The following is a 15,489-nucleotide window of genomic DNA, read 5'->3' as shown; positions in this document are numbered from 1 at the left end:
CTACAGGATATACACTTGACATTTTTTTGGGGCAGTCAATTTTAATGAATAAGGTCGGAAGGTTGAGGCCGGAACGGTATAGAGATTGTGGCTAGAGGGCAGGGGCACTGACAAAACGGGTCAAGTACTCGCGCCTCAGCCCAGGTGGCCGCATCGACTCTTTCGCAGATACGCTTGTCAGGAATCCCGCTGGCTGCTCCGGAAAGTGGGCATGTTTTTTGTCTAGGGGCGTTACGGGGGTGGCTCCTCAAATACATATAATTGGTTTCTTGGATTGGGTTTACAGAAAGAAATGATCGGGAATTTTCCATATTGGATGAATGGATGAAAACATCACATTATTTATTTATTTATTTAATTATTTGTTTGGGGTACGGAATTAGAATTTTAACATGGCTGAAAGCTCAATACAATTTATTTTATATGATACAGACTCATTTTAAAAAAAAAAATTCACACCCCAAAGACTCTTCAAAATATCCAAAGTAGTATTAGTTTTAAATTGTAATATCATCCTTCACCACTAGATGGCAGACATGGCTTAGTTGCACTTACACTGGGTTTACGACTATACTTGCTACTGCTCTATACTACAATGCGATTTTTTTTTTTTTTTTTACTGATTTCACAAAGCCTGCTTTTTATTAATTTCGGTAAATCCATTCTTGATATTCCTTGTGTTTGTTTTTGTTCTCATTTAATGAAACAGCCCCAATTCTGAGTGAGTGTGAGTGAAAAATGCTTTTCCACTGTGAATGTTATTTTAAAAAATGTTTGTCGTGAGAGGTAGGATAATCCTGAATGACATTTGAGGAGTCGTCGGGGACTGTGTGTGCTCATCATCATCATCATCATCATCATCCTGCATCTTATGTTAGCAGAAGGCTAAAGATGTGGCTCACAACCCACATAATTCCGTTTGAGTTACGACAAAAACGACTGTGGGCAGTGCACGATGGCGTGTATTTATCGGAATGACTCAAGAGCCACATCAGAGTAAAGCTGAGACATTTTGTTTCAAAGAGGAAAGCGACACTGAGACATTTTCACTTTAATTTGGTTTGCATATGGAGTGTGTTGAATATATATTACACTTCAGAAATATGGTGTTTCCGTTTGTAACAGCGCCTGTAAATAATTTTATTTGTCATGAAAATGAAAGTGAAATATTTTTTTCTGAGTCTACTTTTGAGTTTAATATGCTGGATACAACTTAAACGTCGCGCTGTACGACTCCATTTTATCCAGTAGATGTCAATATTGTCTCACACTTAAAACTCTGAGGGATGGTCACGTGTGTGAGTGTCTATATGTTTATTAATTTATTTTCATCGCCATTGTTTCACCATAATAGCTATATTTAAGGAGGAAAAAATACACTAAACTATATTTTATACGCACAGAGAAGGAATAAAACTGCACCTGGCATTATGTTAGTTTATGTCAAGGGAGATATTGTATATAGTTGTACTCATAAATTTACACATGCCCCAGGTGCACACAAACCTATGAGCATAATACAATACACTACAATTATTTTTACAACGCATTTCATAACAGGGTATTTCAATTAGAAAATGCGATTTGAATCAGTTATTTATGACTGTATTATTTTAAATATGGTCTTTTGTCATTTATGTATTTTATAACACTTTCTTACATTAGTTGTTCTACTGCTGTATAGAAAACGTTGAGTTTTAACTAAATCATATGACATGAATTAAGAAAGCCATTTATTTTATTTTATTCTTTTTACATGTCGACTATGGGTATGTGGAGCCCTTTGAGACTTTATGTGATTAAGGGCTATGCAAATACATTCGACTCAAAAGATGCATATCACACAAATGTTCAGAATTCCAGCTTTTAATACATGGAATTTTAAGTGAGTAAATATATTTTAACGGACATTATTTAATTAACTTGATGTGAAAAAGGTTTAATATTTTGTGTCCTAACCCTTACTTGCGATAACTGCATCAAGCCTATGACCCATTGACTTTATCAGATTGTTGCTTTCTTCATTTGAAATGCTTTTACAGGCCTTGACTTCAGCCTCTTTCAGTTCTTGTTTGTTTCTCTGGGTTTCTCCCCTCAGTCTTTTCTTCATGAGGAAAAATGTGTGTTCTATTGGGTCGGGGTCTGGTGATTGACTTGGCCAGTCAAAGAATTTCCACTTTCTCCTCCATGATCAAGTCCTTTGTTGTGTTGCCAGTGTGTTTTGCGTCATTATCTTGTTTCATGTCGAAGCGTCTGTTCGGGTTTGGCATGCAGGTGTACCCAAATATATGAACAAAAACAAAATTAAGAGTACTGTGCAATCAAAACATAAAATCTTTCGATTAAATTGTTCCGTAAATTGCCGGACAAAATCATTTTGTTTAATTCAGAATTCATTGTGCTACTACATTTGCAATATCAAATTTTTGTCCGTTTCAATGAGACTCGGCTCGGTGAGAGACTGACAAGCCGCCACACTTTACCCCATCATAAGAATAGAAATAGAACAAGCTATTCATCACGCGGCATTGACTTTGACTGTAAAAAGATTTCCAGATGGTGGTTGCACTACAGCGCCTCTTCCAGCGGAAGAGTGACATAATTGGCTGTTACAGGCCTCTTATCATGGCATAGACCTGTAGGGGGTCCATGAAGCTAAATGTCAATTAACACACCACATATGGTGGTCGCTGTGCATCTTTGAACCAGTGTCTTTATCGGAATTGGTTCTTCTTAGTAATGTAGTTGCCCTGTGCATTCATTATGTCATTACATGCCAGGGTGTCTGTACTGTTGCTAGAAACTCATAACAAATGTTAATGGCATTGTAAAAATGGATCACATCTTTACAATAACTGACAGCTTTCGATCTCAAATGGCAAAGCAATCGATCATCAAAGTGGTGTCCACACTGAGAAATCACTTATAATTGCACCCAGCAGAGTGCTGGTACCGCAGGAACCCCGCTATGCATGGATTATGGGAATTAAAAAAAAACAGTACATTAAGTGAGTATCCAAATAAAGCTCCACGTTGGTATTTATTTTTTTTAACATTTGACTCAATATAAGATAATCTATTTACATTAAAGACAACAAACAGGAATAAAAGAACAAAATATAAACTTAGAGCAAATTAATAACTTTGATTCAATGCTTTATTAACTGTGTGTGCAGATAAACAAAAAAAATATTTAAAAAACAATGTTGCTTCATTGATGGGGTTGTCATCGGGGAAGGGACAAGGTGTAGACAATGCACCAGGAATCAGCGAATTGGTCTGAGCTGTCCGGTAGCCATGGTTACTGGTTGGCCAATGTCAAGGCCGGTCTAGTTTCATAATCTGAAACTTTATTTCATGTTTGTTTTGAAGGAGAACATTCATTTTCAAGAATAAAAACTTAACTCGGTTGAGTCAATAAAAGTCCGGAATCGAATAAGTAGCCTCTAAACCAGGGGTGGGCGAACTTTTTGATTGGTGGGCCACAATGGGTTTTAAAATTTGACAAAGGGGCCGGACCAGGAGGAGATGGATGGAGTGTTTTGGTAACCTCACCTCATCTGAGAAAAAAAATACATTTCATTTTAAATGAAAGTGAACAAAAGCATTACAACAAAATATTTGTCTTTGACACCTACAGTATTTAGAAAATAAAACATAAACAAGCTTTATTCATTTAATTTTTTTCAAGTTCAGCGGGCCAGATTAAAAGGTCTAATGGGCCGCATGTGGCCCCCGGGCCATAGTTTGCCCACCCCTGCTCTAAACAGTCAATTATGTCCCTCTGCTTTAGATCAACTAAAGGCAGGTCAAAGTTGTGGCGCAGTTGTGATAAGGTGATTTGATCGAAACAGACTATAACATAAGAGGAGTAATGGGAACAAATTTGTCACCTTGCATTCTTTTGTGTCTAAGCCACATTCAGGGTACAAATTTAGGGTATCTTCTGTTTCAGGGTATGTCGTTTCCCACTACAGCTCTCGCTACTTCCGCACAGCTGGCTACATCATGAAGGGGTCCCTACCTGGGGTAGTGGAAGGGGCCCCCAGGACAGCACACACATTAGTCCTTTTGTCAGTGAGAAAAATGGCAGACATTTTAGACATGTGACGTCAATGTATTGGGGAAAAAACACAAAGCCCCCTTTTTATTTCTTAATAAAACATGTCTATGTTTTCCCTCCGACCATGAACCACAATCTGATTGATTGAACATTGACGTGACTTAATATTTAGTGCATAGAAAAACTACTGTAGCATTAACAATTTTTGCAGCGTGAGCAGAAATGTGCTTGTTTGCATTGTTTTTCCAACCCAGAGATTCTTTGTTTAAGTTCTTGCGGCCATGGCAACAATTTACCTCGAGAGATGAAGGAAGGAACTGTTGTTGTTGTTTTTTTTTTTTAAACGTCAAAATCACAGTGATTTGCTCTAATTTTAAAGCGATCATAATATGATCTGATTAAATGCAATAAAACAAATATTTTGCTCTTGTTATTAAATTGTGGATATTTGGGTTTCATGGAAGAGCGCAATATAAACTAATGGCATTTTTTAATCAACCTCATGTGAGCAGAAACTAGAGACTACAACCTAGTTTCATTTTATTTTTTCATGTTTTTATTCTGTGCTTGGTTGGGTTTTTGTCATTCATAAATTGTTAATCTTATATTGTATTTAAAGTTTTTTTACATGATTGTGCACTTAATTAAAATAGAAGGAAAAAAATACCATTCGGTTGTGGAATTTGTTGCGGCAAGTGAGCGTAAAAAAATGCCCTTTTAAAAGAACAAAAGAAAGGATAATGTGAACATGCATCGCTATAAAGAAAAAAAATGTGAAAATGTTTTTTTTTTCTGGTCAACTTAAATAATAATGACGTTACCACTAAATATCACAGGGTTCTCCTCACATCCCATTTGGTATGTTCTTAAGCATTACGTAAAAAGCCTCCTGATCCTATGACCCCCCTCTTTAGTAGTTGGTACAGGCCGCAATGTCTACTATCACTCACCCTGTCTCTAAACTGCACGCTGTGCAAGTCTGTGTGTATTTGTAAGCGAAAAAGAGAGAGCGGGAGAGAGAGGGGGGGTGATGGTGGTGGTGGGGGGCAAAATAAGGATGCTAGTGCGAAGCAGCGCGAGGGGAACCTAGAAAGAACGACTGAGACTATCACAAAGGGGGAGAGGGAGTCAAGAAGAGCAGAGACGAAAACGTGTAGTTGGGATAGCCTGCTTGTCAAGTGTAGAGATGCAATGACTCGATGATCTGCAACGACGTGCACCAGCATCCTGTCCTGCAGCCTTGACAGGAGGTGACGAGACAAATTGACACACACTGCTCCATCACTACATCATGTCATCGACGGGGTCAACAAAACACAACAAACGCCTGGCGTGTAAGTAAGCTTCTCTTATGGTTTGATTTGGATTATGTTGAGCTGTATTCGATTTGTAACGCTTAATATCAATAACTTATTCATATCATCATTTGCTATATGAAGCCGTTTATTCTAATTGAGCTGAGGGCATATGTTTGATTACTTTAATTTACAGTATGCCAACCTTTCCAACGAAGTTTGTCGTGATAGGAGCAAGAAAATAAGAGTTTTGCTTTTGTAGTAACCTAAAAAAAGTTGTAATACAAAGTTAAAATGTCATTTCCGCTATATTCTAGCCCAGGGCAAACTACGGCCCGGGGGCCACATGCGGCCCGTTAAACGTTTTAATCCGGCCCGCCGAACTTGAAAAAAATTAAATGAATAAACCTTGAAGTTTTATTTTCTAAATACTGTAATTTTTCAAAGACAATTATATCGTTGTAATGCTTTTGTTCACTTTCATTTAAAATTAAATGTATTTTTTTTTTTTATCTCAGATGAGGTGAGGAGGTCTTTGTTGCATTTCGCAAGAGTGATGATCCTAAATGGCTTTGGGAATGTGGATGGAAGTGGCCTGGGAATACACAGAATGATCACATGGCTGAAGATGCAATCGTAGCTTGGGGTTGGCGGGATTTGGAAATGGAGACAAAGATGTGTGGAAGTAGTGGCACTCAGATTATTGTTGTTTACTTTCATTTGAATTTTTATGGGGTGATTGACCAATTTTCTCCAGATGACACATTCGAAGGCATACCAAGAGCATAGTTACCCATATCTACCGATTAACACACCATGTGTGTTCACATTGAGGAGTGTGTGGTGTTGGGGGTCGAGTGGTATCCTGGCTGCCACGGTGCGGTGATCTCACACATAAATGATTTAGGCTTGATGGTCTGCATTGGCTGCTCGGCCAATAGAGGGGAGTGATTGGCTAATAGCAGTAATACCTAAAGATGATGAGGCCGTACACTGCTGAGAGCTGAGTCTCACCCTCACTAATCTCTTGGGGAGAAATCGAAGCTGCGGGTCGTCTAAGCGGAATGGAGCTGAGAGATGGATGAGCTGTCAAATGTGACTGCTCATGGGGTGAACATACAATCTCTCCCCCAAACAAAAACACTTTTCCGAGCAGACATAAAAGCAATCATGGGATTTCCTCCCTCTAGTCACAAGGGGATTGAAAGTCTTACCATGTGACTTTTTCGGCACAATAGGAACATTTGTTGTATGCTTCCAGTGCGGTTCCTAGGTCTCTTGATCTGTGACTGCACCATTAAAACGACACAAAGCAGCCAATGACGCATGGAGCAAACTGTTTTCATCACAGAGAGAGGGACCAGAAATACACACTGAACAGGATTAACGCTTATTCGGAAAGTAAGACCCCAAAATTCAAATATAATTTTTCATGCGAGAAGTTTACACCTTGAACCAAATTTTCTTTGCATTGTAGATCACGACAAAGGCAAGGAAGGAAATGTATCTCTGGTCGTTTATATCCCATCAGTATTGGCTTTAATAAAAAAAATAAATAAATAAAAAAAGGCCAATATTACTTCTGTATTACTCTGAAAGCCAGTTAAACAATTCCATCAAATCACTGACATGACATTTACATTGAATTGAGAACAGATCAGATGACATAAAGTCTCAAATTTGTCTCTCTCGACAAACATGCGTGTAGAAGGCAATAGGTCTTGCAATGCGAACCACGGAAGATGAAGAACTGTACGAGCATTACATAAGAGCAACCCTGAGGCTATTATGATTCACTGTGGGCTTAGACAGAGAAGGAATTTAGAAGCCATTGGTCCTGTCTCAGATCACAAGTGTCATCGCAATTCCGCGTCTCGTAAAATATACAGTGTAATGCAACATCGCAATAACATAATTGCAGCTTGTCAATGTTGAATGACATACTGTATCTAAAATAATAGAAATTTTTTTTTTTTAATCTGTGAATATGCAAATACCTCAATGCCAGTTTGCAAGTCATTTTCAATGTATATTGAATAGCCTACAAAGACAAAATAATGCATTTTCATTTTTTGTGTATGTTCCCTAATATCGAATTTGACGCAAAAAGCTGCGACAATGGCATGTTTACGACTGTGAACTGTTGAAGCTTTGTAGATGAAATCCTCATTCTTGCTTGAGTTAAACTTAAGTTGCTCAGTGGACGAGGGTTTCAGTTGTTGTTTTTTGTGATTCATAATGCGCCACACATTTCAAAAGAAAACAAGTCTGGACTGCTGGCAGGCCAGTCGAGGACTCACACTCTTTTACAACAAAGCCACACTGTTAAGATGTACAGAATGTGGCGGGGTGTTTCGCGGTGGAAATAAGCAGCGACGTTGCTTGCATGGTATATGTGTCACCCCATTTATGTTGCCTCACAGATATCCACGGCATGGGTAGATGGACAGATTTACAAATTTGTTGTGTGCTGTATTGATGGGAAACAATTTATGCATCTTTACATTAAACCCAAATGAGATTGGAAGCTGGACATTCTCCCCTTAGGACAGTTTTCTGTTGTGTGATAATGCAAAACCTTCCTGGAATCCATAAAATGTGGCAAAGGGGGCAATGACTGAGCTTGGGAATGTAAGCATTTTAATGTTGATGACATGTGATGATAAAATCCAAACAGAATATGGCTTGTTGTGTTGTCCGCATACACTTAAACAGTGGCACGTCAACCCTTTTGTAAGTCATGCCTTTTAATACGCCGAGGCACTTGGACTACACGTTACACTTCGACAGCAGTCACCCCAGCTGTTCTCTCTTCCTTGAGCCACCGCAGTAAATCCGTTCCATGTGACCTGTGTTTCATAGCCCAGATCAGGATAAAACAGCAGCCTAACAAGGACTGACTCTGTTGTGTGCATGAACAAGAAAGGCTCAAAGTGCATTCCAAGGCAATCAGTCCATTTGCTGAAATTCATTTTTCAAATAGAAATTGCTCAGAGAGAACATACACACCAAGGAAAACAAATATTGGATCATTTATAGTAGCCTATATGTGAATCTAAAATCATTACAATTACGTAATCGGGCTATTTAACTCATTCAGTACCAACCGAGAAAAAAAAAAATGGATCTTTGACGTCTTTAGCCGTCAATGGTAGTAGATGAGGTAACCATGCTAGCAGAGGTGGCATTCACCGTTGTTTCATTTGAGAATTAACAAAAACAAAACAGCACTGATCAAAGTTAGGACAAATATTCTCGATCCAGTGAAGGGGATTTGATTTACTCTATATAAATCTCTATTTTCGTGACAAATGCAAATCTAGCTCAAGGTTCGATCTAAATCTACGTAGGGGCGGGCTAAACTGAGTTTTGGTATTTTCTGTAGACCAATGCAAGTGGGCCCAGTGTCGCTGATGGTCTTTGACATGGCGGAAGAAGAAAATGATTTACGGCAGGTCGCGGCATGAAAAGTATGTTTATAAGGAACTGCAAGCTGACCACCACGGGGTGATGATGTAAAGTTGGCTGGGGAGATCACATATCAGTGAAGTGGGATATTTTCATGTAAAGCCAGTTTTAATTCTTAAGGTACCCCAAAACATTCAAATGTTGTAAATTTGGGGAGTCCAAAGAAAATAATGAAATGATGAAAAACGACTAAATCAAGATAATTACATTTATATTGGGGAATTTGAAAACAGTTTACAGTGGGGAAATATTGATTGAATTCATACATTGTAATTTACAGCCTCTGAGGAAAGAGGAAGTAGTACTTAACTAGTAATAAATCACATCCAGGTGTAATAAGCAAATTGATCAATCAAGTATGTTCTTACATAGTAAACAATTACTACGTAGAAAACGTTTGGGAGCCACCAGTAAGAGAAGAGCTGAAAGTGATAATAATCCATCATTTACTTTGATAAACTCATCTACACCAAATGTAAATGAAATGGGATAAAGACATAACCGTTGCCCGTATTGCAGACCTCATTGGTTCATTTACAGTCCTGCAATCTGGCAGACTAACACAGGTTCAGCACTATTTTTCTTTGGATCGCATTCAAATGTAGAAAACCACTTAACTTAATGATTCCGCAGAGCCATATAAGGCTCACTGGCAGTTAATAACCTCAGTCAGGAAAGCACTGGATTCCTCCAAGGAGGCTATGAACACCAAGCAAGGTAATGTTCGCCAAATTACACCTCCCACGTGTCTTGCGGGATTGCTAAAAACGCAAGAAGTTAATAATTATTTGACTCACCCTAGAGGTGTTAAAAATATTTTCTGCAGGCATTTTTAAACTATATGTGCAGATGAAGTAAAGTTAACTTTGATTACGATTCAAGCAGCATCTGCTTGCTTGAATTATATAAACATTGCAAGTCATTCCTGGGCACTCACTCACCAAGCAGTTAAATGAACATCCACTGGTGCACACATTCAGACGCGATCACACACATACACGAACGCCCTCTCGCACAAACGAACAAGCGCACTGGTGACATGAGTCAAAGTGTCAGCTCATACAGCCCAGTGGGGGCAGGCTCAGTGTGTCGAGAAGAATTTAGCACAGTTACACAACCAAAGCTGGTCAGTTGGGCAAAAAAAAAACAAAAAAACATCATACTAAAGGTGGACCTTAGGACAGTCGTTCAACTCTGTACAGTGGTTAGAGAAACTCTACACATCACTTTTTAAATGCCAGGTTTGTGATATAAAAATGAAGTCAAGGAAAATCAATTACATTTTCCACCATTAATGAAAAAAGTGCTTCTGTGCTGTCAAAATTAAAGCGTAAACTCGGGTGATTAATCACAATTTTTTTTACTTTAAATATATTAACTCAGTTAACTCAGTTTGCTTTACTTAAAAAATAATTTGCATACTTTGCAAATATTGTGCCATATTAGCTGTACGTCTTTAGCACATCTCAGAATAAAACACTGTGTTTAAGTTACCACTGGGCTTTGAAAACCAACACTGCTGCAGTGTGGCGCTTGTGGGCAGTTTAGAGAAATGTTTCAAAAATAAATACCTGTAAAGATGTCTCAATTTAGATTGTATTCAAGAATCAAAGAACGCTGTTAGAACAGTCTCAGAATTAAATATACTTCATATTTGGTGATTTTGCATTAATTCCAAGATATTATTCAAGTAAATATCTGTTAGAAGCTTTGCAAAAAATAGTAGATGAAAAAATGTGATTTATGCAATTATTTTATTATTAAATTATTAAAAATTATATATATATATATATATATATATATATATATATATATATATATATATATATATATGTATGTGTGTGTGTGTGTGTGTGTGTGGGGGTGTGTGTGTGTGTGTGTGTGCGTGCGTGCGTGCTCTTGTTTTGATGACATATCAGGACATTTTTATGATAACACACCTTCAATCTGAGAACTCGAAGAAAAATGGGGACATTTTTCGAGTCCTCATTTTTCTACGCCATCTACAGTGCGTGCGTGCGTGTGTGTGTATGAAAGAAAGAGAAAGATTAGAATCTGAATCCAAATATGAAAAAGTCTGCTTTTTGTTAGTGTTTGCAACATGTGTGACAGCGTGACTTGTTCTCATTGTTCAGCGGAGACAGACAACTCCCAGAGAGCTTTGGACAACGATTCTACGCTGCATCTGAAGCTGAGGGAGCGACAGCGCTTCTTCGAAGAGGTCTACCAGCACGATGTGGATAACTACATGCCGTCAGCTCACCTGCAGATTGACAGCAGAAAACGTAAGTGCCAGCGGCCACTTTGGCTTTGGTCGAAGAGGAAAATGTTCGTCGTGCAATTCAACCAATAAAACATAGAACAAAGCCTTAATGGACTCATTATGTTACAATGCTTCTCAGGTGCCACGCAACGTTAACGTTTCATATCACAATTTGTGTTTGCAGCCCCCATGGGAAGTATCTCATCTATGGAGGTGAACGTGGATGTGCTGGAGCAAATGGACCTGATGGACATCTCTGACCAAGAGGCCCTTGACGTCTTCCTTAACTCCGGATCAGGAGGAGATGAGGGCGAGATAGCATCCCCTCTACCAGGTACACATAACAACATACTTCCATAAAAATAACGTTCATTTTCTGTCGGGGGGGGGGGCACAATTCTCAAAACGTTCCGATTTTTTTCTTTTTCGCCATCCAAGAGAAAAAAAAGGAGAAACATGTTTTTGATTGGATGATTTTTAACATTCATTTTGAATCAACATGCATTTTTAGTTAAATGTCCATGCAGAGATTGAAGAGGTTGAACGAGACCCAACAAGCATTTTGAACAGCGTTTCTTTATCCAGATGCGGAGGATGAAGATGAAGATGAGGCAGATGAGGCAGATGAAGAAGCCGAGGTTGTCTACAGGGTGTGTCCACCGTTGCAACGGTCAAATGAAGTCCACAACGGATCCAAGTCTCGCATGTCCTCCACGTCATCGGGCTCCGATACGAGCGGAGGCGGAGCAGACACGCCTGTGATCCAGTCCGATGACGAGGAAATCCATGCTGATACCCAACTGCTGACCTCTGTTCCCCATCCTGGCGATGAAGAAACAGAGGATGAGGAAGAGGAGCAGAGATGCCTTCTGACTAAATCTTCGCAAAGACTGAATTAGAGACAAACATTTTCCTCTTACTGTCTGATTGCATTTGCAGAGAAACCCGAGCATGATTCACCTGCTGTGATTTGTCCTTTGAAATATTTGTGTGTATTTATGCAAAAAGCTTCTTCTTTACAACTTAAAAGTATACATTGTTTTCCCTCTTTGTTGATGAAAAAAGAGTAACTGTCAGTTGAAGTTTGTGCTCTCTCTTCCTGACATTTAACGCTAATTATACGGTAAGAGTTATTCACCGCCCTCACACTTAAATGCTTGCTGCCTGAAGAGAACCTCCCTCCTGCGTACGTACCGTTGACTTCAAAGGAGGTACCAAGTATGGTAAACAAGAAATCTGTCTAAAAGTGAATCTTCACTTTGCAGATTTACATTTTATTATTTATTTTATTATTTATTATTTTAAAAAACAATAGCCATAAAAAAACAATCGTGGGTGGTAATTCTCAGATCCAGAAATGCCTAATGAAAATAATGGGTTGAAATAACTTAATATAAATAACTTTTTTTTTTTATGACAATTATTTTGCAGGGTGCACTGGCTGAAACAGTTCCAAAGTAGTAAAAGTTAATTTTATTCTCACGCCTTAGTCAGAACAGGTTTTATGTAGCAATTTAAACAGCAGTGGCTATAAAGTTTTTTTGTTTTTTTTTTCGCAAGACTGGGTGACGCTGACAAGAGGCCCTCAGTCAAATTATGTTGGTCGCTATTTGTTTTGGTAGTGATTTTAATTCAGTTTCACCAACTTTGCTCCATCATTGCTTCTAAATTGTTGCAAAGAACCGTTATTTTTCTAAATATATGAATTTCTGCTTGCCATTATAAATATAGAATTTTACACAAAATTATTTTTCAATAAAAGGCTCGGTGAAACTCATCATTTGAATCGCTGACAAACATGGCGCTTTTAGTTCTGTTGATGTGGTGAATAAGGGTTCTGGAATGTCCACAATTCGATAAATGAAAACAAAAGACTGTTAATCATTAATGTGGTCTCACCTGGAGAAATGACAGAAATCAGAATGAAAAGTTGATTGGTTGTCACAGATTTTTTTTTTCATGAGATTTCTAAGACTGTAAAGTGGCACACCACTTTACTGCAAGCGTCAAATTGAAAGTTCAAGACTGGATTTTCCTTTCGCACATACATCGTTTGCATTCAGTCTAGCAAACTTTATTGATTGGAGCCATTATTTTTTTTTTTTTGTCTAAAGTCATTGTGCTGAAATTAGAATCCAGCGCAATATGTGCAATGCTGTTGTTACCTCAGGAAAAAATAAATGACAATTAGCTGAACATTATTATTTGCTTTATGCGTGATTTCACATCTCTATCTCAAATTCGAAACCTCGCCCCTGCTGTATTACAACGGTACTGCATTTTTTTCTGTGAGGTGCAAATGTGCATCTGTCTAATGCAGGCGTGGGCAAACTACGGCCCGGGGGCCATATACGGCCCGTTAAATGTTTTAATCCGGCCCGCCGAACTTGAAAAAAATTACATTAATAAACCTTGTTAATGTTTTATTTTCTAAATACTGTGATTTTTTTCAAAGACATATATTGTTGTAATCATTTTGTTCACTTTCATTTAAAATTAAATGTCTTTTTTTTTCTCCAATGAGGTGAGGTTACCAAAACACTCCATCCATCTGCTTCTGGTTCGGCCCCTCAAATTTTAGAACAGCGTTGTGGCCCGCCAGTCAAAAAGTTTGCCCACCCCTGGTCTAATGTATTAAAACTCCCTTGAACGATCAAAGCAATTAGCCATAAACATGTTTTATTGAGTGCTGAAAACCTGTTTTGATGTGCATGAGCAATCTATTTACACTATTACACATGCGCTGAAGTTGTGAATGCATGCCTTTCGTGACTACACGTCTTTCCGTTGTGCAACATCATTGTGTTACAAGACTCAACTCAACCAACACCTGTTATTAATGGACTAGTACTTTGTCGGACATGTTGACCCCCCCCCCTGTGCGAAACGACTTTTCAAACAATAAAGATGCCTGTGATGGCAAAGTGTGTAAACGTTTGGGTGTGGGTCCATATGCAACTGGAGAGGTTCATAAATGGGCCTCTTGTTCATATTTTGACATCGATCAGGATAATGGAGAAAATGTGACCCGTTTCTTGACTGCACCGGTGATATATGGTCCATCTTGTGCAGTTATTGATGGTACATTTGATGTCTGCGGTTGTGGATTTAAAGAGGTGTGCGATTCAACCCACCAATTTTATGTGTATATTGTTTACCGTTTGAAAAGGTTTCTCTCACATGAATAAAGATGACTGGAATAAATTGCCACTCATTATCATGTTAGTCCAACCTGCTTTAAAAAAGTCTCGGAGAGACATACAGCTAAAAGGCTCATGCAGTAAGGCCCTAATACTGACCACCATTTTGTTTACTTTGTAGTCTTGTTGTACAAGTTTTACAAGTTTGTAACGCTATCGTGTCGTTATCAGTTGTCACTGCTACCTTTGAAAGGCTTGTTGGGCCTCCTTAGCGGCATGAGGCAGATATCTTGAGCTTTGTAGTTATACTACACCATTTGCTAATATGGTCAAGAAAATCATATATGAAATCTTCATAACACATAAATAGTCCAGAGGCCCTGCCGAGCCTGAAAGACACATTGTTCATTGATAGCCTCAATCTTCTTCACAACTTTTGAAACAACAGCAAAAGTGTATATTTTACCGGACACAAAATATGTTCGTTAAATCATTTTTTTTCTTGTAATGATCTAACTCATACAGAAACTGTAAGAGTGTACAGTACTGTAAGGGGAGCTATGAGATGTAGGTGTGGTTTATTTGAAAAGAAAGTGGCAGGTATTGCGCATATCGCCTGCAGGTCACAGTCTATGCAGCAATGATATGGAAATATTCAAAAAGAAAACTGAGCTGGAGTTGGAATATAATTTTGGATGACCAAAGATGACCTCTCTCTTTAGTACGCCCTAAACCCTAACCCCGACTCCCGAAGGGTGGAGATGGATCCATGATCTAACCAGTGAAGCATTTTACAATGTTCAACAAATGACTTATAATCCGCACAATATAGTGTCACAGCAAGTAAAAGCTTGCATCTCTAGGGTTTATGAGCATAATTGTTTTACTGTACTTGTGAACTATCTTAACTAATTACGTTAGTTGCAGGGTGGTGTCCATAAACACAGGGTTGTGTGTGTGGGCTTGGAATGGCAACTGAACAAGTAACGTATTATAATTATACATATAATATATATTTTTTAAATTCTATATTATTATAAATACGTACACACACACATATATATAAATATATATATATATATATTTATATATATATATATTTATATATATATATATATATATATATATATATATATATATATATATATATTTATGTATTTATTTTTCCATTTTCGATTTTTTTTTTCTATTTCGTTATATGCAATCAATATAACACTCCATCTATCTTATAAAAGGAGTGGGGGAAAAAATCCACAAATA

General features: G+C 38.0%; 1 protein-coding gene across 1 annotated transcript; it reads left to right on the top strand.

Moving 5' to 3' along the window:
* The first annotated feature begins 5,114 nt into the window (after positions 1 to 5,114).
* On the top strand, positions 5,115 to 14,022 carry LOC148339774 (dysbindin-like). Its single transcript, XM_088292192.1, has 4 exons — positions 5,115 to 5,397; positions 10,962 to 11,111; positions 11,274 to 11,423; positions 11,675 to 14,022. The coding sequence occupies exons 1-4, from the start codon at positions 5,355 to 5,357 to the stop codon at positions 11,986 to 11,988; spliced, it is 657 nt and encodes a 218-aa protein (XP_088148318.1). The 5' UTR covers positions 5,115 to 5,354; the 3' UTR covers positions 11,989 to 14,022.
* The last annotated feature ends 1,467 nt before the right edge of the window (positions 14,023 to 15,489 follow it).

This window comes from Idiotropiscis lumnitzeri, chromosome 3, assembly GCF_059441095.1.
Source record: "Idiotropiscis lumnitzeri isolate Australia: NSW breed Sydney's pygmy pipehorse chromosome 3, RoL_Ilum_1.0, whole genome shotgun sequence".
Taxonomy (NCBI): Eukaryota; Metazoa; Chordata; class Actinopteri; order Syngnathiformes; family Syngnathidae; genus Idiotropiscis; species Idiotropiscis lumnitzeri.
The sequence above is the reverse complement of the archived record's forward strand: the minus strand, read 5'-3'. Positions and strand labels throughout refer to the sequence as shown.